The sequence below is a fragment of the Ammodytes marinus genome (assembly GCF_949987685.1).
Source record: "Ammodytes marinus genome assembly, chromosome: 11".
NCBI lineage: Eukaryota > Metazoa > Chordata > Actinopteri > Uranoscopiformes > Ammodytidae > Ammodytes > Ammodytes marinus.
In genome coordinates, this window is record NC_137215.1 from 32,117,468 (window position 1) to 32,140,916 (window position 23,449).

Sequence of the window (23,449 nt, forward strand, 5' to 3'; positions counted from 1 at the left end):
CATTGTTCTCTGCAAGTATCTGCATTAATATTTGATAAACTAGAAATATCAAATTTTGAAATTACAAACCATTTAACCAGAGTCCAAATTCTGCACACACACCCTTTACTCTACACAAAGTAAGCGTACCTTACAACGTTGGGATGCTTCAGCTCTTGAAGCAGAGAGACCTCCCTGACAGCGGTGCTGGGAACACCCTCCTCTTCACTCTCCAGGCGGATCTTCTTCATAGCCACAACCTGCCCTGTTGCCTTATGCCTGCCCTTATACACCACCCCATAGGTACCTGAAAGAGCAAGTTACCAAAGTAATCTTAAGCAATTTGTGACATTGTCGATGAAAGTACCTTAAACAAAATCTTAAGGATGCTGAAAACTTTGGCAATGTAACTCCATGAAGCCCAAACATGCCATCTTTTCAACAGCTTATTTGCAGTATTGTTTTTATTATCAAGAAAATATTAAGACCAACCTTCTCCAATTTTCTCTATTTTCAAGTAGTCCTCCATTATTGCCTGAAAGAAAAAGTTCAGATGTCAAGAGTGCTTTTTCAGCAACAATAATTTTTATCCCAGTAGCTTTGACAAATGCTTAACTATTCTTTACAAATTTAAGATTTGACTACAGCGACATTTTCGGTCAGCCAATGACACACATTACCTGTTCTGCTTACAATGTAAAAAATGCGAACTGAAAAGTAACTAGGCTAGCGTAACTTGCATTAAAAAATGTACAACTTGAATTTGCATGCAACTCATTTTCAATTCAATAGAGTACACCACCGTGGCTTGGCCCTTTGACCATAACCTAATAGGTTGGTATTTGAAAGTGTAAAATGAAAGAAAATTATCGCTAAGGTAATGTCACGGATGTTTGATTTACATCTTGTATTTTAAGTTATGCATTTCCTTCTCTTTACGTAACATTTTAGCATTAGTTGTTGGTTTTTTCTAGAACAAATTAACGTTAATGAAATCGATACCAATGATATAACGTGTTACCCAGCCGTTAAAATGCTCGCTTCGTCATGCTAAACGAGCGAGTTTAGGTCACCAACGTTAGCTTAGCACATCTTAAATCGCAAAGCCTACCTTCTTCTGATTTGGTAGTGGCGGCTGACCCACTTTCTGTCCAGATTTTAAATGCCCAGTTTTCAACCTACCTGACAAATACCTTCATTCATATTTAACTTATTTAAATTGATTGATTATTACCTGACTGTGCTTCCTTTCGGATGTAAGTACTCTCTTTACACAGACTGCCGCTGGAATTCTGACAGACTCTTTTGAATCGACCGCAGTACAGCGACAGTTCAAAACAGACCAATAAGCTCACGCAATACATTTCAAAGCCGCCAATCAGGAAACGGGATGCTGTCATGTGGGCAGAGCGGGAGTGAACGGAGGCTGGTCTGAAATTTATAATAGTCCATGGAGTGAACGCGCCGATGCAGTTGTAATATTTTTAAAACCGAGTTGTTGTGTCTTCCAGGCAAAGTGTCTACCTTACTTCTTTCTATCAGCAATGTTTTTACTGGTAAATGTTTTGCATAGAAACAGCATAACATGAATCCATGTGATGTGTACATCTTTGAAATATTCCGTATTTCAGTCGAAGTGAAGTGAGTTTATATAGGCTATATAGTCTACATTTTACGTTTTTAGATTGGATATTTGAACGAGACATTTATTTGCGATGTATTGCTTTTTACGAGTTTCACCTTGGTTTCACCCAGCATATTCTGTCATAAAATATTGTATTTATTTGTATTTGAAAATCTCATGTCTCCAAATATTCCAGAAAACATTAGGCTCCTAGGCCTAAATAGAACGCCCCTCTTGATTGGCATTTTAGTTTTTCATGTAGGCCTAGGCCTATCTTAAAATGATCATCTTTATTTCAATCAATATTTTGTTATTCAATAACTCCCATGTTGAAATGTATAGCCTACTTCTTAGGGCCCACCTCATTAAATTGATGTGTAGGCTATTTTCCATAGGCTACAAATAGGAACCGCCTGGTTTAGGAATTGGGGTTATTATCAGACATTGTTTCATGGTTGCTTTTATTGTTTCTTTGAAAATGAGTAGGCTAATAAATTCTCTTTAATTAAATCCCCAAAACAAATATTCTTCTGAGAGTCCATCCCTTCCAGGCCATTTCCTTCAGCTTCAGTGATTTTTTAACATAAAAGTTCACCAGCGGGGGTTAAGATAACTTTATTTGTACCAGAGGGTAGATTTGGTTTTATATGCTATCTATGATTTGGTTTGCAAGTCAAACCAAATCATAGATAGCAGTGGTTAGCGCCCGCACATATCATTCCTCAGAAGCGTAGTAACCCTGGCTGCAGCACGCGGAATGGGGCGGGGTCGAACGTCCGATGGGCGGGTCCATCGCTATATCTACAGCACTGTCACCACTGCAAGAAATACAAATACACACATCTGTACTTAAAAGTGAAGTAAGCGATTTATTTATGTTAATATAAGTGTTAAATCGCTCTTTATTCAAACAGAGATCACTTATATGGTGTGCGCGTTTCATAAAGCCGATCTCTCTGTCACTCGCTCTGCATGTAATCGGCAAATAAACTTTTCGGGGATCCCACTACTAATAACCAATCAGAAGAGAGAACGCTACAAACCGGTCTCACTGCCTGTGCACGTGCAGAGCGAGATGGGTGAATGTGTATGCGCCTACAATGGCAGAGCAGGTAAAAATCCTTCCCAATGTCTGTTCTGATGGTTTGTATCATGTTTTATCACACTTTTGGATCTGAGATGATGCTAGATGACCCCATGTTAATTTGGTGACATGGGGACGAAGGAGGGGACCGCTAACTGCAGTCACTGACAGGAAGTTAGCTAAACTGACCATTCCGCTTACTGAACCTTTAATGGAAACTTGTAGCAATTTACACTAATAAAGGGTTTATCTATACATCAAAATGTATATAGAAATATTACAGTTTTTATGAATTCATGACTGTTTAGGTCATTAGTTCCATGCACTTTCTACAATAAAGCAATTTTTTTATAGGCTATATTTGAATCTTTATTTGATATTGAAGTGATTTTTTTACAGATCAGATTTTTGGATACAGCATTTATTTTATTAATCAAAAAATAGTATGCACAGGTCTTGAAAATGCATTTTCAGCATATTTTTAAGAAAAAAATATATCATAAACCAGGGTTCCCAAGTAAAATAAATGTTCAAACACTCACACACTAAATAAAGCATGCCACAAAAACAAATACAAAAATTAAAACACACTTTAAAACCATGCAATATAAATACAACATAAAACCAACAATATAAATAAATCAAAACTTCCGCCCTATGACACAAACAGACAAGGTTTAGTTCAATAAACACCTTAATTTTGATTTAAAAAAAAAATTTCCTTTGATTTATACTAGTATGAAATGAAACATGTTCTGGAAGCAAAATAGCCAAATATCTCTTGAACAATGAAAATCGAAAAGAAAAAACAATGCTACAGAGGAAGAAGAGACATGTTTAATACATTAGTACCAGTGCTGGGAATAACGCCGTTATTTTAAACGTTATTTTTTCAGTAACGGGGTAATCTAACTAATTACTATTTCCGTCGTTACAACGCCGTACTCGTTTATGAACGTTAAATGCGGTGCGTTACTATGAATTGATTGAGAACACTGTAATCCGAACTCACCCCTGGCTCCATACAGGCCCGATTCTAGACAGTCAGATTAGGGTGGGCCTGTAGAAATTTTAGGTGGGCACACTGGGCAGAGAGACCGAAGATGCGCGCGCGCAAAGCGCGCAAGCCGAATTTTTTTGCCCTTGTAAGATCTCTGCGTCTGATTTTTGGCACATTTACTGTGAATTGTGTAGAACACAATATGCAAATAAACTTTGAGTGTTGCTGTGTGGGAGATTTGATTCTTGCATGTTTTTTTTCTCCAAAATGTTTATGAATAACATATAATATACATTATATACAACATAATGTATATATTTATTTTAATCGCAGTATTAACTGTAGGCAGCCTGAGCTGATTGAAGAGAAAGCTTTGGGACTGGGCAACCTGGATGGTGGTAGTCCAGAGCTATATACTATACACATAGATATATAGTATTTCCACCAGGGCTGGACTGGGACAAAAAATCGGCCCTGGCAGCCCACCATGATTATTTATACGATATGCGGAGGCAGGGGCATTGCACCACATTCTGGGCCCCTATACAGGAAGTCCTGATGGGCCCTCTGAGAGGCGGTCTTATAATACAAACATGTAAAAGCTATGTTTGTCTATAGTCCAAAATGTATGAGTGACTGGTCCCTCTCTGAGCCAGATAACAACACAATGCTTCTATTGATGAATGACCAAATCATTACGCGTACTTGAACACAACCCCTGGTCTAATGACTCTTAATAACCATGCACACACACAGTGTTTCTCACAGGTATTTGGGAGACTGTGTCGTGGACCCTGGACCTTCTAGGGGGGTCCGGGGGAGCATTCCCCCGGAAGATTTTTTTTAAATGTTAAAGTAAAATTCATCAATCAGGTACACTTTGAGGAGAAAACTAAGGCTAAATCAACTGTTTCCTATGTAAGCTATTTAGTACTATTTTCTGGAATAATTTATAGACACAGAATGACCAAAAAGCAGAAAGAAGAAATGTACATCTTTAAAAAATCCAGTCAGCTTCGGGGATTTTTTCCCTTTGTTTGTATTTTTTAATGGCCCAATATCGGCCCCTGATCTTCGTAGCCCCGAACAATGTTATTTAAAAAATAACAAATGTACTGACGAATGAAAGGCCCCTGATCTGTTTTTTCCCCTAAATAACATTTTTCTGGGCCTTCAAAGATCAGGGGCCTATATTGAGCCAGTAAAAAAAAATAGAAAAAATACGTTTTTATTTTTTTGGGTGCAGCCCCCTTCTGCCTTGGGCTCTCCCAAGCCTGTCCGCAGTCCGACGGCCCTGAACGTAACTGACCATCGTCAGATGCTCATAATTACTTAGAGTAGAAGTTGAATGCGTGATAATACAATTCAATGCAGCCTCTGAATGGGCGGCCCTCTGCTGTGTGTGTGATTGGGCCAGGCCCAGCCTAGAACCGATCATAATGAGTAATGGCCTGGGACAAAGTTTTATTTAACTTTCAGGTGAAGTTGACAGCCTGCAAGCACATTTATATGTCCACGGCACTCCCGAGAGGGAAGGGACCTCGGCCCTCGGCTGTGTGACTTGGCCGGGCCGAGTCACACAGCCGAGGGTCCATTAATTTTTTTTTTTTTTTTTTTTTTTTTTTTATGGGCCCGGCCCAAAATGCCTGCCGGCCCACCGGGCATTGCCCGGTACGCCCGATGGCCAGTCCAGCCCTGTTCCCTATGCAAAAATAGAATTTTTCAATGCCGCCACCGCACCCAACGCGTTTGGTGTGTTCGCACCTTAAAGGTGCAAACACACCAAATGCGTTGGGTGCGGTGGTGGCGTTGAAAAATCCTATTTTTGCATAGGGAACCATTGGTTTAGGCGCGATGATGCGTTGGCTGCGGTAAAGCGGCGCTTTGGGCGCGGTAGCCGCGTTACCAAAGCGTCACCGCACCATCGCACCACCGCGCGAGTTCAAAAAATTTAACTTTTAACGCTCCAACGCGTCGCCTTTAGACCGGGGTGAGATTGGTTTTATATTCGACATTCGTCTTTTTCCGGGGTTGTAACTGTAATAGCGTCACGAAAACCACACCAATTTCCTCCAGAATGGTATTATTATGTACAGAAGACTAAGGCCCTGTTCTCACGGTGAAAACGTGACAGTTTTCCCATTTTTGGTTTAAAAAAAAACCCCGTTCAGACACAATTTATCTGACATCTTCACTCGTACACATGTTTTCAGAAGAAACGGGACGAAATCGCTGTAGTAAGCATGCCATGCCAGCAGTTGGCGGTACAAGGTAGTAGTAGATAGCTTTTCCGGTACAATTTGATGCATAAAACCTTACTGTAACCGAAAATTAATGCCACTAACGTTCATAAAGCGGTTGGTGTAAGCTTGGGGTTACAAGCATTGTAAATGACAAGCTTTCTGTCCTCTTATTTCACCCATTGAACTCGTGAAAATAGAAGACATGCTGGTAGTGAAGGGGCTTTGTGAGCGGCTATCTTTCCTGTTAGGCGTACTTCAAAATAAAAGTCAACTCACGTTTGTCCAGTGAAATGCTATAAATGTTTAGCCAGTGACATGCTTTTACTGTGAAGCCGTAGCCTTAATGCTCCTTTTGTTGAACAGTAACAGTAACTTAACCGCTGCGAACTATGGATAGTGTTTTTTAATGTAGAGAGCCGTGTCCCTGGCATATAGAAGCTACACACGTTTATTTTGCTAGAAAAACCGGCAGAGCACAAATCTTTCCCCAGACAAAGTGGCGCGGCGGTTGCATGGTATCAATAACTTACTAATAGACTATAGACTAAATTGGCGAGTGTTATATTTGAGCCCTGCACGACACTCTCCGCTGATCACAGTGATGGTGCCGCGGAGACACCGTGCGGTGCATGTTATGTTGTCTTCTAACTTTATAACTCGCGTGTGGGTATTTTGACAGCAAATGTTATAGACTATGCATACGTGAAGTGGAGCCGTGACGTCAGCGTTATCAGGGGAAATGGTTTCGGTGTTTACAAGAAACCAAAACCGTTGTGTTTTCCTAAAAATCCTCCCTGGGAGTAGATCTCAAAAACTTGCGGTTTCATGCCTGTGTTTGCTGTTTTCATGTACATGATATAGTGCAACCGCGGGAATTTTTCCGTGTTTGCACCGTTTCGTGTTGCCGTGAGAACAGGGCCTAAGACTGACATTTCACAGGTTTGATCAACTCACCAAAATCAGCGAGTCTCGCGAAAGATCAAAGAAACCGCGCCGAATATAGTTTTTAGTGCCATACGGCAGCGGACTGCTTAGGGACCGTCGCAAAAGTGCAACGTCTTTTTTCTATTCTTAATAACTCACTGGAAATTCATCCTATCAACACCAAACCAATTCTGTTGTGTTTATGAACTCATTTTGTAGTTACCACAACCCTTTGTTTTAAAGAAAAACCTTTGATTTTTATTTTAAAAAGGGAAAATTATTCAGTGTGTATATTGGATCCATATTTAAGGCTCTTTTTTCAATAGCTCACTGGTTTTTATAGTTATCAACACCAAACCAACTCTGGTGTGTTCATGAACTCACTGTGGAGTTCCCACAACCCTTTATTTTCAAGAAAAAACTTTTAGTTTTTTTTTAAAGGCAAACGGAGTCAGATCATATATTTAATCCATATTTAAGGCTCTTTTTTCAATAGCTCACTGGTTTTTAAAGTTATCAACACCAAACCAACTCTGATGTGTTCATGGACTCACTGTGGAGTTCCCACAACCCTTTATTTTCAAGATTTTATTTATTTTTTTATTTAAATGCAAAAGGAGTCAGATCATATATTTAATCCATATTTAAGGCTCTTTTTTCAATAGCTCACTGGTTTTTAAAGTTATCAACACCAAGCCAACTCTGATGTGTTCATGAACTCACTGTGGAGTTCCCACAACCCTTTATTTTCAAGAAAAAACTTTAAATAAAAATTTAAAGGCAAAAGAAGTCAGATCATATATTTAATCCATATTTAAGGCTCTTTTTTCAATAGCTCACTGGTTTTTATAGCTATCAACACCAAACCAACTCTGATGTGTTCATGAACTCACTGTGGAATTCCCACAGCCCTTTATTTTCAAGAAAAAACTTTAAATTTTTTTCTAAAGGCAAAAGGAGTCAGATCATATATTTAATCCATATTTAAGGCTCTTTTTTCAATAGCTCACTGGTTTTTATAGTTATCGACACCAAACCAACTCTGATGTGTTCATGAACTCACTGTGGAGTTCCCACAACCCTTTATTTTCAAGAAAAACCTTTTCCATTTTTTTTAAAGGTAAAAGTAGTCAGATCATATATTTAATCCATATTTAAGGCTCTTTTTTCAATAGCTCACTGGTTTTTATAGTTATCGACACCAAACCAACTCTGATGTGTTCATGAACTCACTGTGGAATTCCCACAGCCCTTTATTTTCAAGAAAAAACTTTTAATTTTTTTCTAAAGGCAAAAGGAGTCAGATCATATATTTAATCCATATTTAAGGCTCTTTTTTCAATAGCTCACTGGTTTTTATAGTTATCGACACCAAACCAACTCTGATGTGTTCATGAACTCACTGTGGAGTTCCCACAACCCTTTATTTTCAAGAAAAACCTTTTCCATTTTTTTTAAAGGTAAAAGTAGTCAGTGCGTATATTGGGTTCATATAGGCTTTTATTTTGTAATAGCTCCCTTGTTTTTATATATATCAACACCAAACCACTTCTGATGTGTTTATTAAATGTCGATATTTAACCTGCTATCGGTGTATGAATGTGTGTGCAATTGGTAACGTGTAAACGGGAACAGGTTTTCCTTGTAAAAGAGTCTCCGGTCTCAATGGGATTTACCTGTATAAATAAAGGTTAAAAAAAATCATTGTGTAGGTTCCACAGCCCTTTATTTTCAAGAGAAACCTTTTCTATTTTTTTTAAAGGCAAAAGTAGTCAGTGCGTATATTGTGTTCATATTTAAGGCTTTTATTTTGTAATAGCTCCCTTGTTTTAGTAGATATCAACACCAAACTGCTTCTGATGTGTTCACAAAGTCATTGTAGAGTTCCCACAACCCTTTATTTAAAAACAAAAACATTTAAATTATTTTAAATGCATAAGTAGTCAGTGCATACTGTATATTGCATTCATCTTTAAGGCTTTTATTTTGTAATAGCTCACTGGTAATTATAGATATCAACACCAAACCACATTTGATGTGTTCATTAACTCATTGTGGAGTTCCCACAGCCCTTTATTTTCAAGAAAAACCTTTAAAAAAAATGTAAGGCATCAGTAGTCAGTGCATATTTTGCATTCATATGTAAGGCTTTTATTTTTTAATAGCTCAATTGCTCAGTTTCCACACCCGTTTGGTTTTCAGAAAAACCTTTACAAGAGTTTTAAACGGAATAAGTAATCAGTTTGTAAATTTGATTCTTACTTAAGGTGTTTATTTTTTAATAACTCACTTGTATTTCAACATTTCAGCACCAAACCACTTATTGTGTGTTAATTGACTTTATTTTATTTGCACACATTCATTAAAATATACAACAATACATCATAAAATGTTATGGTTTGTCCTGTTGCGTGTTGGTGAGTCTCGTCTTCTGTGTTACCCATGTTACCTGTCTTTTGCCTTTTTGCCCTTTGCCTTTTGGCCGTCCTGAGTTTTTTTTGTATTTTTTGTGGAGCAATAAATTACCTTTTTTCTTTTAACGTCTGCGTTTGGGCCCTACTTGCCTGCCTGCCTACCTCACCATAACAGAATGCACAGACCAAGATTGGACCCAGCAGACGCTCTTTTTTGCCGTGAGTTGGAGGACATGCTATTTTTTATTATCAGTGCCATGGACGGCTGGGAGAACATTCCCAGTAGGAAGGAGCAGGGGCATGTGCTGGGGCGTACATAAGCAGGGGTTGACACTAAGGTTTCAAAAGCACTTGCCCATAGGGCAAGTTCAGGTAATGTTTTACTTGTCCGAATGTCGTGTTCACTTGCCCAAAAAAACTGTTAAACAATGATATATATAGGCTAATTAAATTATACATTTTAGCGAACCGTATCTCTTAAATGCAAACACAGTTTACTAGTCTCATCCTGACCACATACAACCAACAACAATTCATATAAGCCAAGATATCATGACATCACACTACACCAAGCCCTTGGTCCTGCTGCAGCATCGTAAAAGGGCCTCTTTTTGCCAGGCCTGGTTTTGGGGGTCTCAGAAAACTCAGTCTAGCTCAGAGTCAAGCTGAAGGTAAGCTTCCACACAAAAGTGTTCAGAAAAATGTAACTTATTTTACTTATTTAAAACGGTCACATTGTGCGAAAAAGTGATAGTCTGCCATAAAATGATTAAAGTCCACCATGTTAAAGCTATTGCCCAGTTATACTTTAAGTAGGGAGGGGGATCATTAATTTCTATTCATATTGATACCATTTTAAAGACTCCACAATCCAAATCTTTATCGATACTTTTCTATTATTTTGTTAAAAGAGAACTGGTATTATTGCTTTAATTGCTTATAAGATTAGAAGAGCTAAGGATAGGACTTTAAACAGGTCATAATTCCATATTTAGGCCTACTAATAATTTTATATTGCTGGGGAAACAAGTTTTTCACCCAAACTGTATTATTCAAGCTTCTCACGAAAAACTTAAATTTCTTTTTTTCTTGATGTTACATTTGAACACATCATGATGTCATTTTATTGACCTGTGCCTAATAATCATTTTACTGAGCCGACCTGAACACATCACATTTGAACCGTTTGCGATTTTTTTCTAAAGCCAACTAGTTCTTATCCTGCAGATTTTAATATGGATTTAAAAACTATCACGTTTTTTAACTGCGGGACTTGCTACACAGTCTCTCGTTTGCGTTTGTTGATCACCGCTGCTTTGAATGAATGATGAGACGGTGCCGAGCCCGTCTGCAGCGGCTCAGCTGACGGATTTTTATTTTTATTTTTTTTTGGAGACAGAGTTGAAGCGGGTTGAAGGAGTTTCTTCAAGACAGTCGAAGGTACAACACTTTTACAGTCTATGATGCAGATCACTGATGGTGTAGTGATCTTACATAATTCACCTATGGAACTGAAGTTCCGGGGTTCCGGGGGAACTGTTATGACTGGGGGAATTTCCTGTTTTGTCTTGTTGGCGTTTTGAGACTATCAAGAGTTGACTGTCTGCTCCGTTGTTGTTACTCGACAAGTGTATTAATGTCATTAAAGCAGTTAGCTCCGTCTTTTGACACTCCGCCTCCGACTCCCGTCTCTACACGCCACATTGGTGACCCTGACGTCAGTCCCGCTGAAGATTCCGAGACTGATTTGAATATCGATCGCAACAGCATGGCGCTTTCCATCGTTCTCAAACTGCCGAAGTTCTGGGAGACGTCCGCGGCAACGTGGTTCGCACAGGCAGAGGCTCAGTTCACCCTCCGTGGGATTACGGATGATGCCACACGCTATTACCACGTCGTCTCAGCACTGGAGAGCTCCACTGCAGCCAGGGCAGTAAGCTTTATTACATCTCCTCCTGCCCAAAATAAATATGCAGGGCTCAAGGCTTACCTCCTCAAAATCTTTGAACTGTCAAGATCGGAAAGAGCCCGGCGTCTTCTTGCCATTCAAGGCCTGGGGGACAGCAAACCCTCCGAACATATGGAAATGATGTTAAACCTGCTGGGCACGGAGGTACCAAATTTCCTTTTCATCGAACTCTTCCTGCGACACATGCCACCACACGTCCAGACAGCGCTCGCGAATACATCCATCACGGAGCCACGGGCTCTGGCAGAGGAGGCAGACAGGTTCTTTCTGGTCACCCAGCGTTTCGCCCCGGATGTGCTGGCCCCAACACGCAGTTACACTCGTGCGGGCAGCAGCGCTCCCCTTGGCGGAGGACACGCGTCCACCGACAGCCTTACCGCTGCGGGCTTGTGCTATTTCCATGCACGTTTCGGGGCCAAGGCAAAAAAGTGCCGCTCTCCGTGCACTTTCAACGCGGCGGGAAACGCCAAGGCCTGCGCTCAGTAGTGGCCGTGAGCGCAGGCACAAAGGGCCGGCTGCTGTTCATCGTGGACACCCTCTCCAGGCGTAAATTCCTTTGCGACACCGGTGCACAGAGGAGCGTGGTGCCGGCTACGGTGGACGACGCCGCCGGCGGGTTGCACGGCCCTCCCTTGACATCTGCCAACGACACCCCGATCCGAACGTATGGCACGAAGTCTGTGGATTTATGTTTTGGAGGTCAACGGTTCACATGGGATTTTGTTACAGCCGACGTCTCCTTCCCCCTCCTCGGCGCAGATTTTCTGTGCGCACACGGGCTGCTGGTTGATGTCAAGAACGAGCGCCTGGTGGACGCATTGACCTTCTCCTCGTTCGCATGTGTCTGCGATGAGGGGACATACGACGGCCTTTCTAGCTCGCTCTCTGAGGGTGACAAGTACCAGCGGCTGCTCAGAGAGTTCTCTAGCCTGCTGCAACCAACCTTCTCGTCCACGTCGACGAAACACGGTGTGGAGCACCATATTGAGACGAAAGGGCCCCCTGTCCATGCCAGGGCCCGACGGCTCGCTCCGGAGAGACTGGCGGTTGCTAAGGCTGAATTCGCCAACATGGAGCGCCTGGGCATCATTCGCCGTTCCGACAGTCCGTGGTCCTCGCCACTCCACATGGTTCCGAAGCAGGATGGCGGCTGGCGCCCATGTGGAGACTACCGCCGCCTGAATGACGCCACCACGCCCGACCGCTATCCAGTGCCCCATATTCAGGACTTCTCCGTGCATCTGGCGGGGAAGCTCCTGTTTTCCAAAGTCGACCTTGTGCGGGGCTACCACCAGGTTCCGGTGCACCCTGCGGATGTCCCGAAGACAGCTGTGGTCACTCCGTTTGGGTTGTTTGAGTTCCTCAGGATGCCATTCGGCCTGAAAAACGCGGCCCAGTCCTTCCAGCGGCTGATGGACTCGGCGCTGAGGGGCATGCCTTTCATCTTCGTCTACTTGGACGATGTCCTGGTCGCCAGTTCCTCGGAGGAGGAGCACCTCACACACCTCCGGGCCCTCTTCACAAGGCTCGACCGCCACGGCTTGATCATTAACCCGGCGAAGTGTGTTTTTGGGGTGCCGTCCATCCAGTTCCTCGGGCACCTCATCAACAGGGATGGTGCCGTCCCCCTTCCGTCGAAGGTGGAGGCTGTTTCCAACTTTCCCCGCCCACGTTCGGCCCGGGGGCTCCGGGAGTTCCTGGGGATGGTCACCTTCTATCACCGATTCATACACCGGGCGGCCCACACTATGCGCCCGCTGTATGAGGCCCTCAAGGACAAGGCGCCCGGCCAAGACGTCAACTGGACTGCAGAGAGGGACAGAGCGTTCGAGGACACTAAGACTGCATTGAGCCGGGCCGCGTTGTTGGTCCACCCGTTGCCCGGAGCTCAGGTGGCCCTCACAACCGACGCGTCCGACTACGCGGTTGGCGCGGTGTTAGAGCAGTGGGACGGTGGCGCCTGGCAACCGCTCGCCTTTTTCAGCCGCCAGCTGGTACCCCGGGAGCGCAAATACAGTACTTTCGACAGGGAGCTGCTCGGCGTCTGGCTGGCAATCCGTCATTTCCGCTTCGCCCTGGAGGGCCGTCAGTTTACGGTTTTTGTGGACCACAAACCCCTCACGTTCTCCATGTCCAAGGTAGCCGAGCCGTGGTCCGCCCGCCAACAGCGCCAGCTGTCATTCATCTCTGAGTATACCACGGACATCAGGCACATCGCTGGCAAATCCAACGTGGTCGCGGATTGCCTCTCCAGAGTGATCGTCGGCGCAGTGCAGCTGGATCTCGACTACTCGCGTATGAGTGCGGAACAGGCCACGGACCACGGTTTTCAGTCCCTCAAAGACTCGGACACCGGGCTGCGCCTGGAAAAAGTGGCGATCGGCGACTCAGGGGTCAGGTTATGGTGTGACCTCTCCACCGGCCAGCCCAGGCCACTGGTCCCTGCCGGCTGGCAGCGGGCTGTTTTCGAGGCAATACACGGCCTGTCCCATCCCGGTAGGAGGGCGTCCGTGAGGCTGGTCTCTCAGAAGTTTGTCTGGAAAGGACTGAAGAAGGACGTACGGGCCTGGGTCGACTCGTGTGTGTCCTGTCAGCGTGCAAAAGTGCACCGCCACACCAAGGCCCCGTTGGAGCCATTCGTCGTCCCTGGTAGGAGGTTCGACCATGTCAACATCGACCTGGTGGGGCCACTCCCCCCTTCGCATGGTTTCACCCACCTCCTCACGATGGTGGACAGGACGACGCGTTGGCCTGAAGCTGTGCCACTCACCTCGACATCGTCTTCCGATGTGGCCCGTGCGTTTATCGGCACGTGGGTCGCGCGCTTTGGGACACCTTCGGACCTCTCCTCCGACCGGGGTGCACAGTTTACCTCGGAGATCTGGAATGTGGTTGCCAAGGATCTGGGGGTTAAACTGCATCGCACTACCGCATACCATCCTCAGGCTAATGGTTTGTGCGAGCGGTTCCATCGCTCCATGAAGGCGGCCTTGCGTGCCAGTTTGACGGACGGCAACTGGTTGGACAAACTTCCCTGGGTGATGCTGGGGCTCCGGACGGCGCCTAAGGAGGACCTGCAGTCCTCGTCTGCCGAGTTAGTCTACGGTCAGGTGCTGCGAGTTCCAGGGGATTTCATTCCGAACGCCACAACACCCTGGTCGGCGGCCAGGCAGCGGTCCTCTCTGCTGGAGGTCGCCAAGCAGTTCGCACCCGTCCCCACTTCGCATCACTGCACCCCCGTTTCCCTGGTGCCACCCAATCTGCACACGGCGGAGTTTGTGTTCATCCGCCACGACGCCCACCGTGGACCGTTGCGCCCCCCCTATGACGGGCCGTTTAGGGTCTTGCAACACGGGGATAAGAGCCTGGTCGTGGACGTCGGTGGTAGGCCCGAGACTGTCTCTGTCGACAGGATCAAGCCTGCCCACGTGGACATTTCCAGACCGTTGGAGTTGGCCCAGGCTCCGCGCCGTGGACGCCCCCCGTTGCCACGCCCCGCTGGGCTCCCTGCCGCCTTGTCGGTGCCGTTGCCGCCCAGTCCTGGGCTTGGTCCTGCCGCACCCACCACGCCCCTCCCCTCTTCGGCCCCTGCCACTCGTTCTAGTCGCGGCCGGGCCATCGTGCCTTTCCGGCACGGGGACTTTGACTATGGGTGAATTCTGGGGGGGCTTGTGTAGTGATCTTACATAATTCACCTATGGAACTGAAGTTCCGGGGTTCCGGGGGAACTGTTATGACTGGGGGAATTTCCTGTTTTGTCTTGTTGGCGTTTTGAGACTATCAAGAGTTGACTGTCTGCTCCGTTGTTGTTACTCGACAAGTGTATTAATGTCATTAAAGCAGTTAGCTCCGTCTTTTGACACTCCGCCTCCGACTCCCGTCTCTACACGCCACAATGGAATAATTCGCCAAAGTAGGCCTAATTAGTTGAAGATGACCCGACTCTACTCGATATTTAAAATTACATCATGTGACCTACTGGACCCCATAGCGGTATCGATAAGCTCAAACGTTATTGATTTCTGGGGTTTGAATATAGCGGAACCAGGTCCGCAGCCAAATAGAGCCGGTGTCGCGCCAATGTAGTTATCCCCGATAAAAATTGTATCCCCTGTCCGCGCCCGCTTGCATACATTCATTGCAGGCGGAAGTAGGCTACATGCTCAGCTCTGATTTCACCCCGTTCACTCAAGGCTGTATTAAAAGTACATGGTTCCTAAATGTTGGTAATCAACAAGGTTGTAAAGCAGTCACTTCGGGCACATCTGTCAACATCTAAATGATTTTATTCTTCCTACGTGTTGACGATCTTTATAAATTCAATGCGCCAATCCACGTTTCAGTTGCAAACTCTGCCTTTCATTGCCCTACACAAATAACTGAGAAAAATAGACAAAACATGTACCCCTTCTCTATGATGCACACTGAATGAAGAATATAGTCAGTCATAGGTTTAAGAGGAAATCAGTGCTAAGGCTATACATTTGTTATCAGATTATGTTTATTACAATTATTTTTTCTTCTTAAAACATGTGCAATATGAATTTTAATCAAGCATTACAGCTCCAATACTGTTTTTAAGACACATGTTTATATTCTCTATAGTTAGCCTATAAGAAATGATCTGATGTATTTGTGAAATAAAACACTTGATTGTAGGACAGACAAAGTGAATGTTATGTAAAATTCTAGGGGATACATTTTTTGGCAGGCCAAAATGTCCCACCTTTTCAATTTGGCTATAGGATAAAAGAAACATGTTTATATTCTCTATAAGAAATGATGATGTATTTGTAAAATAAGAGAAGAAATAGCATGTATATTAGTGGTCCATGTGCAAAATTGCTCAAGAAAATGTCTTTGCTCTAATCTGGGACAGTGTGCGCTCTAATCTGGGACTGTCTGTGTTATGCATAAACAAACATTATCCCCTTCATTAATGCAAGGCAAATTTATCTGCTCATACACACTCATGGTAGGTGCATTAGTCAGGTTTGATTGTTATAATTAGAACAATAGCCTACTTTTCTTGCCATGGCTTCATATCCCTGCTCTGCACTTTGCCATTGTAGCCTATAACCTTTAATACTATGCTATGCACATAATTGATAGGGATGCTTTCTTTATAACAGTAGGCTACTGGAGCTGTAATGCATGATTAAAATTCATATTGCACATGTTTTAAGAAAAAAAAAATTGTAATAAAAACATAATCTGATAACAAATGTATAGCCACTGATTTCCTCTTAAACCTATGACTGACTATATTCTTCATTCAGTGTGCATCATAGAGAAGGGGTACATGTTTTGTCTATTTTTCTCAGTTAATTGTGTAGGGTAATGAAAGGCAGAGTTTGCAACTGAAACATGGATTAGCATAGGCTACAGAAATAAAATACGATCAGCTGGTTTTCAGTAGACAGCTGTCAGTTCGGCCGCGGCGCATTGAATGTATAAAGATCGTCAACACACGTAGGAAGAATAAAATCATTTACTTCACTTTTAATAAAGCCTTGGGTGAACGGGGTGAAATCAGAGCTGAGCATGTACTTCCGCCTGCAATGAATGCATGCGAGCGGGCGCGGACAGGGGATACAATTTTTATCGGGGATAACTACATTGGCGCGACACCGGCTTTCGGAACGTAGACAGCGAAACTGCTCGCACACAGGCTGTTGTGAAAGAGAGAGAGAGAGAGGGAGAGAGAGAGAGAGAGAGAGAGAGAGAGAGATATGCTGCTGGCTGCCGCGCGCAGCTGCTCAATAGTAAATGTAACCGGGTGGTACAGTTGATATCTTTATGAATATAACACTTTCAGTTGCAGTACTTGGGAATGGGATTGCGGGTGGTTTGCAATGGGTAGTGTGGCCGTTTGGTCACAGGGTGGCAGTATTGAGTCTTACTATATAGTGCTGCGCCCAATGCATCCTGGTCCCTTCTTCCGTTGTTTACCTCTGGACAGCGTTGGTCTTTTCCGTGAAGACGAGGTATCTCCATTGTTTGCGTTTATAGAGTGGCTTATGGACATATGCTGCCGGTTGTTGCTGTATGGAACAGTTTTATAGCGATACCAGTGAGTATTTGTGTTGGATGGCCGTGTTTGTTTAGGATGTCTGGGGATTTTCGGCGCCAGTCGCCAAACGTGGGCGTTCGCTTGCAATGAGATGTATAGCACCACGCGGTGTGTTTGTGAATCGCAGTGTCGTTTAACAGTGTCTATCTTTTAGAGATAACGACTCGGGGGAAATAAGTCCGCTGGAAACTTCGGGAAGGGCTTGTCTTAGTTCAAGTTGCTGAAATGTAAGTGTTATAAGCTAATATGTATTATGAGTCATTTACTGTTTACATTATTAAATGACCTGTTGATGTTTATGGTGGCGAAATATGTGTGTAACGTGATGATTTGTATTTTCTGTTTAGTCATGCCACTGCCGTATTTTATAGGCTAGTATTTTATATGATAGGATTTTATAAGCTAGTCTTTAGCTGTATTTTTCTATTGAAGCCTTTTTCTATATTAGTATTTACTTTATTCATTTCTTTTATGATTCGGTCTCCTAGTGTTAAATTGTAGTGCAACTGTTGAGCACTGAAGGATAAGTCTATTTTATTTTAAGTGCAACTGTTGAGCACTGTGGGAATAAATAAAGTCTTTTAAATCAAAATATATCACTCTGTCACAATAATTTAAATGTGTTCTATAATAAATTAATGCTACAAAAACCCTGAATTCATTGTGTCCTGTGTGGCAACCAATTCCACGGGCTACATAAATATAGATCTATTTTGTCTGAGTTAGCCGGGAAAAAATTGTTTTGCGGACTCTAAAACACATGAATAAATAGCTTAGACTACTGACAACTAATCTAAAATCCACTTGCCCGGTCGGGCAACCAAAAAGCAATATCAACTTGCCCGAACATTATTTTCACTTGCCCCGGGCAAGCGTTAGTGTCAACCACTGAAGGCTGTCGCTGCTAAGCCCGAGTTGGAGGACGCCTTACCCGAGTGGGCAGTCGAGCTTCTCAACCCCACCGTTTTTTGGCCTGAGAGCTACATGCCACTGCCACCGGACTTTTGCGACCGTCCCAAGCCTCCACGCTCCAGCCTCCAGCCACTGCCTCCGGTTCCCTGCTTCCAGCCACAGCCCCCGGTTTCCTGCTTCCAGCCACAGCCCCCGGGTCCCAGCTACCAGCCTCCTCCTGCCTCAAGGACTATCAGAGTGGGGGTGGTGAGTTTGGATTACCAGCAGTTTCCACAATGCTCTCCAGCTCCCGAGTTGTCTCCGGCCTCCGGCCTCCAGCAGCAAGCTTCAGCCTCCAGCAACAAGCTCCAGCCCCAGGCTTCCAGCAGAAAGCTCCAGCCCCAGGCTTCCAGCAACAAGCTCCAGCCCCAGGCTTCCAGCAACAAGCTCCAGCCCCAGGCTTCCAGCAACAAGCTCCAGCCCCAGGCTTCCAGCAACAAGCTTCAGGTCCCGGGCCCCAGCAACCAGCACGCTAGCCACCTGCCCCAGCGCGCTAGCCACCTGCCCCAGCACGCTAGCTACCAGCCCCAGCATGCTAGCTACCAGCCCAAGCAACCTCAAGAGCCCCAGCATGCTGGCTACCGGCCCGGGCAACCTCAAGAGCCCCAGCATGCTAGCTGCCAGCTCCTGAAGGAAACTAAGCAACCACGGGAGCACTGTCTAGTTCCTGAGCCCACTCCACGTTTTCGTGAGGGGGCCCGCCCTCCGGGCCTGCCAGGGGAGGCTTGCTGTCTTCGCCTTCCAGAGGGGGACCGGCCGCTTCGCCTTCCTGAGGGGGATCGCCCCCTGCTCCTGCCCGAGGGGGACCGCCCTTCGCTCCTGCCCGAGGGGGACCGCCCTTCGCTCCTGCCCAAGGGGTCCAGCCCCCTGTTGACGCCCGAGGGGCCCAGCCCCCTGTTCCTGCCTGAGAGGTCTTACCCCCTGCTCGAGGGATCTTGCCCCCTGTTCCTGTCTGAGGGGGACCGCCCGTCGCTCCTGTCTGAGGGGGACCGCCCTTCGCTCCTGCCTGAGGGGGACCGCCCTCTGCCCTGCCTTCCTCCGGGGGCCTGCCTTTGCCGTGGCCGGCCGTCTGAGTGGTTCTGCCTTCGCCGGTCTCCTGCGGAGGTCCGTCCTCGTCAATGCCGGCTACCTGTGGGTTGTCGCCGCTGCCGGCCTCCAGAAGGGGTTTGTCACCTTCGCCGGCCTCCAGAAGGGGTTTATCGCCTTCGCCGGCCTCCAGGAGGGGGTTATCGCCTTTGCCGGCCCCCAGAAGGGTTCCATCGCCCTCGTCTTCGTCGAGGTCGGCCTCCAGAAGGGGTTTGTTGCCTTCGCCTCTGCCGGCCTCCAGGAGGGTTCCATCGTCCTCTTCCTGGCCGAGGCCGGCCTCCAGAAAGGGTTCCTCACCTTCGTCGCTGCAGGCCTCCAGAGGGACTGAGCCCTCATCGTCTTTGCCGTCGGCCTCCTGAGGGGTTCCACCTCCACTCTGCCCCTGCTTGACCCCCAGGCCGTCCGCTTGAAGCTCCCTGCCGTGCCCCTGCTTGCCCCCCAGGCCGTCCGCCTGAAGCTCCCTGCCGTGCCACTGCTTGCCCCCCAGGCCGTCCGCCTGAGGCTTCCGTTTAAGCCCTGGGGCATGTTGACCAGCCGGTCACCCCCGTGCTCTGCCCCAGGCCATTTTTTTTGTTCCCTCCTCCTGGCTCCCCTCCACCCACCCTGTTTGGGTTTGACTTTTTTTTTCTTCCAGTTTTTTTTTTTTTTGGTCGCCTGGAAGTCGACCTTTTAGTGGGGGGTACTGTTATGGTTTGTCCTGTTGCGTGTTGGTGAGTCTCGTCTTCTGTGTTACCCATGTTACCTGTCTTTTGCCTTTTTGCCCTTTGCCTTTTGGCCGTCCTGAGTTTTTTTTGTATTTTTTGTGGGGCAATAAACTACCTTTTTTCTTTTTAACGTCTGCGTTTGGGTCCTACTTGCCTGCCTGCCTACCTCACCATAACATAAAACTCAATAAAATTAAGAGAAAGGAGTGGAAGTTCAGAAACCCGTAGGGGCTTATAAGGGGATCTCAACAGGTCATAAAAAAATAAGAAAATATTTACAGGTTAAAACTCAACTTCATGAAAAATACAATATAGAGGAGAGTGGCCTAAGTTGTGCATTTTGGAAGTTGTGCCACCCCTTGTTTCTAGAAAACCGTGGAAGAAATTGGAAATGTGACCACATATTTAAGAAGAGCCATCCATTTGACTCATCCTGTAAAGAAGGGAGACACAAGGAATAAGATATAAGCACATTTAAGCTCAAAAAACTGTGTTTTGCCTTTCAAAGTAAAATTTCCATGATCAAGGTTTTTTGATTATTGTGTCTGAACAATTATAGACAAGTTTGAAAACATTTGACACATGCTTTAGTGCTTTGGTATGCTACATTTTGAGTCTATTGCTGCATCATGCTTATTATACAAATTTATGGGATTGGGGTGATTTGTGCCAAAGGGCCTGGGTGAGTTATAAGTAAGTAATTAAAATGTATTTATAAAAGCACATTTATGACAGTTTGCACTGTCCAAAGTGCTGTACATAGTGCATTCAGTAGGTAAACAATGAAGGTAAAATAACAATAACCAAAATAAAAGACGTAAAGCCCATACATCCACATAAACACAGATAGTAGTGCAGAGGTAAGATAGTTAATGGGGAGGAAACACCAAGGTGTACATATGGGTTTTGAGCCTTGATTTAAAGGCAGAAATGTAGGGGAATCACATTTGTCAGGTGGCAGTTGGTTCCACAAGCACGGAGCAACTAGTGCAAAGTACATTTCTGAGAGTTGTGCCAGTGGCATGGCTGTATACGCTGGTCACCAAAAGAAAGTGATTGTCTACAGTAGCTCAGAAGAGAGTGACATCTCAATTCCACTTAACGACACCACTGATGAGAGTTCAGATGGCCAGAAAGATGATAATGGTGACTTTGTCATTGTGAGCTTTGCAGGTAAAACCGTTAGATCTGCTAGGCCTTGTTTAAGAAAATTGTCCTTCAATCTTTGTCAACTATTTACTTTATTTACTTTAAATACACCTTAAATAAGTGATTGTCTAATGGATTTGTCTTGCATTACAGTTTATGAGATATATATCAATGGCACAATTCACCCCATGGTATTCTCTCCAACCGCACAACTTACACCACACCGGGGGCAAGTTGTGCATCAAGACAACTTTTTTTCCGAAAGCTATATTTCTTCAACAGTTTATTCCAGATCCAAAGTTTTTATTGCCAAGGATGCACAACACCCTGAAATATATGTACATATTTGAGTTGGAGACTTTACTGTCAAGGCCTTACTTTAAAGTCACTTTGAGTGAAAAGTTGCACAACTTAGGCCACTCTCCCCTAGTATTAACCTACCAGTCAGAATTTTTTATTTTATTTTTTTACAGAATTTCAATAACTGACATCGATCAGAATATTTATACACTGAGCACAGTTTTTCTTTTAGATGCTTTCTGTATATAGGTAAGTGCATAAGTATTCTATTGTATGACACCTCTGTATTTTAAGTGCTGCCCTCTGGTGGTAAAACGAGGAGCATGCAACAATTATCTCATTATGAGGCCATAAAAAAAAGAAAAGTGTTTTCTTGAAAATAAAGGGCTGTGGGAACTCCACAGTGAGTTCATGAACACATCAGAGTTGGTTTGGTGTTAATAGCTATAAAAACCAGTGAGCTATTGAAAAAAGAGCCTTAAATATGGAATAAATATATGATCTGACTCCTTTTGCCTTTAGAAAAAAATTTAAAGTTTTTTCTTGAAAATAAAGGGCTGTGGGAATTCCACAGTGAGTTCATGAACACATCAGAGTTGGTTTGGTGTTGATAGCTATAAAAAACAGTGAGCTATTGAAAAAAGAGCCTTAAATATGGATTAAATATATGATCTGACTCCGTTTGCCTTTAAAAAAAAATTAAAAGTTTTTTCTTGAAAATAAAGGGTTGTGGGAACTCCACAGTGAGTTCATGAACACACCAGAGTTGGTTTGGTGTTGATAACTTTAAAAACCAGTGAGCTATTGAAAAAAGAGCCTTAAATATGGATTAAATATATGATCTGACTCCTTTTGCCTTTAAAGTTTTTTTTAAAGTTTTTTCTTGAAAGTAAAGGGTTGTGAGAACTCCACAGTGAGTTCATGAACACACCAGAGTTGGTTTGGTGTTGATAGATATAAAAACCAGTGAGCTATTGAAAAAAGAGCCTTAAATATGGATGCTATATACACACTGAATACTTTTCCCTTTTTAAAAAAAAATCTAAAGTTTTTCTTTAAAACAAAGGGTTGTGGGAACTACAAAATGAGTTCATAAACACAACAGAATTGGTTTGGTGTTGATTGGATGAATTTCCAGTGAGTTATTAAGAATAGAAAAAAAGACGTTGCACTTTTGCGACGGTCCCTAAGCAGTCCGCTGCCGTATGGCACTAAAAAGTATATTCGGCGCGGTTTCTTTGATCTTTCGCGAGACTCGCTGATTTTGGTGAGTTGATCAAGCCTGTGAAATGTCAGTCTTAGTCCTCTACATAATAATACCATTCTGGAGGAAATTGGTGCGGTTTTCGTGACGCTATTACAGTTACAACCCCGGAAAATAGACGAATGTCGAATATAAAACCAATTTCACCGCGCCGACATTTAGCCGCGTTGGCCAATCAGCCTGTGAGCTTGACCCGACGTCACGGACATCGGCACGGTGGGAGCAGACCCGTCGCCAGACCTCAGTCTTAAGGGGGGCATATGGAATGCATAGGGGGGCACAATTATTATTAGCCTACAGTACGTATATTTATAATAATCCTATACTCTATTCGCGCAGCACGTAATCATCACGTTAAACTAACCAACAGCGGTAGCCTATAGCCTACAACATCAGTCCTCATAATGTAAAGCAATAGGCCTACATTACATAGAAGCAATGTTATGAATATCCATAAAACACTTGACTATTCAACATATTAGATGTAGCCTAACACCAGACGCATATCTCAAACATTGCATTTTAAAGCAGTCAACAGAGGGATATGCATTGCCATTACACACACACACACACACACACACACACACACACACACACACACACACACACACACACGGTAGCCTACTTTGAGTGGAGGCAGGGCTGTGCTCTCTCCAGTCCCTTCTATCAGTACAGCGGGAGGCGG

At 44.4% G+C, this 23,449-nt stretch overlaps 1 protein-coding gene across 2 annotated transcripts in view; it reads right to left on the bottom strand.

The window, feature by feature from the left end:
• cdk1 (cyclin dependent kinase 1) overlaps positions 1–1,283 on the bottom strand; it is a 78,299-nt gene extending 77,016 nt beyond the window's left edge. The window contains exons 1-3 of one of the 2 annotated variants that reach the window (XM_080036230.1): positions 1,214–1,283; positions 472–514; positions 130–286 (exon numbers count right to left, since the gene is read on the bottom strand). In XM_080036230.1, coding sequence (XP_079892356.1) covers positions 130–286; positions 472–508 — 194 coding nt within the window. In that variant the 5' untranslated portion in view covers positions 509–514; positions 1,214–1,283. Of the gene's footprint in view, positions 1–129; positions 287–471; positions 515–1,090; positions 1,175–1,213 lie in introns of those variants that run through there. The other variant, XM_080036231.1, reaches the window with a different exon arrangement.
• Between the last annotated feature and the right edge of the window lie 22,166 nt (positions 1,284–23,449).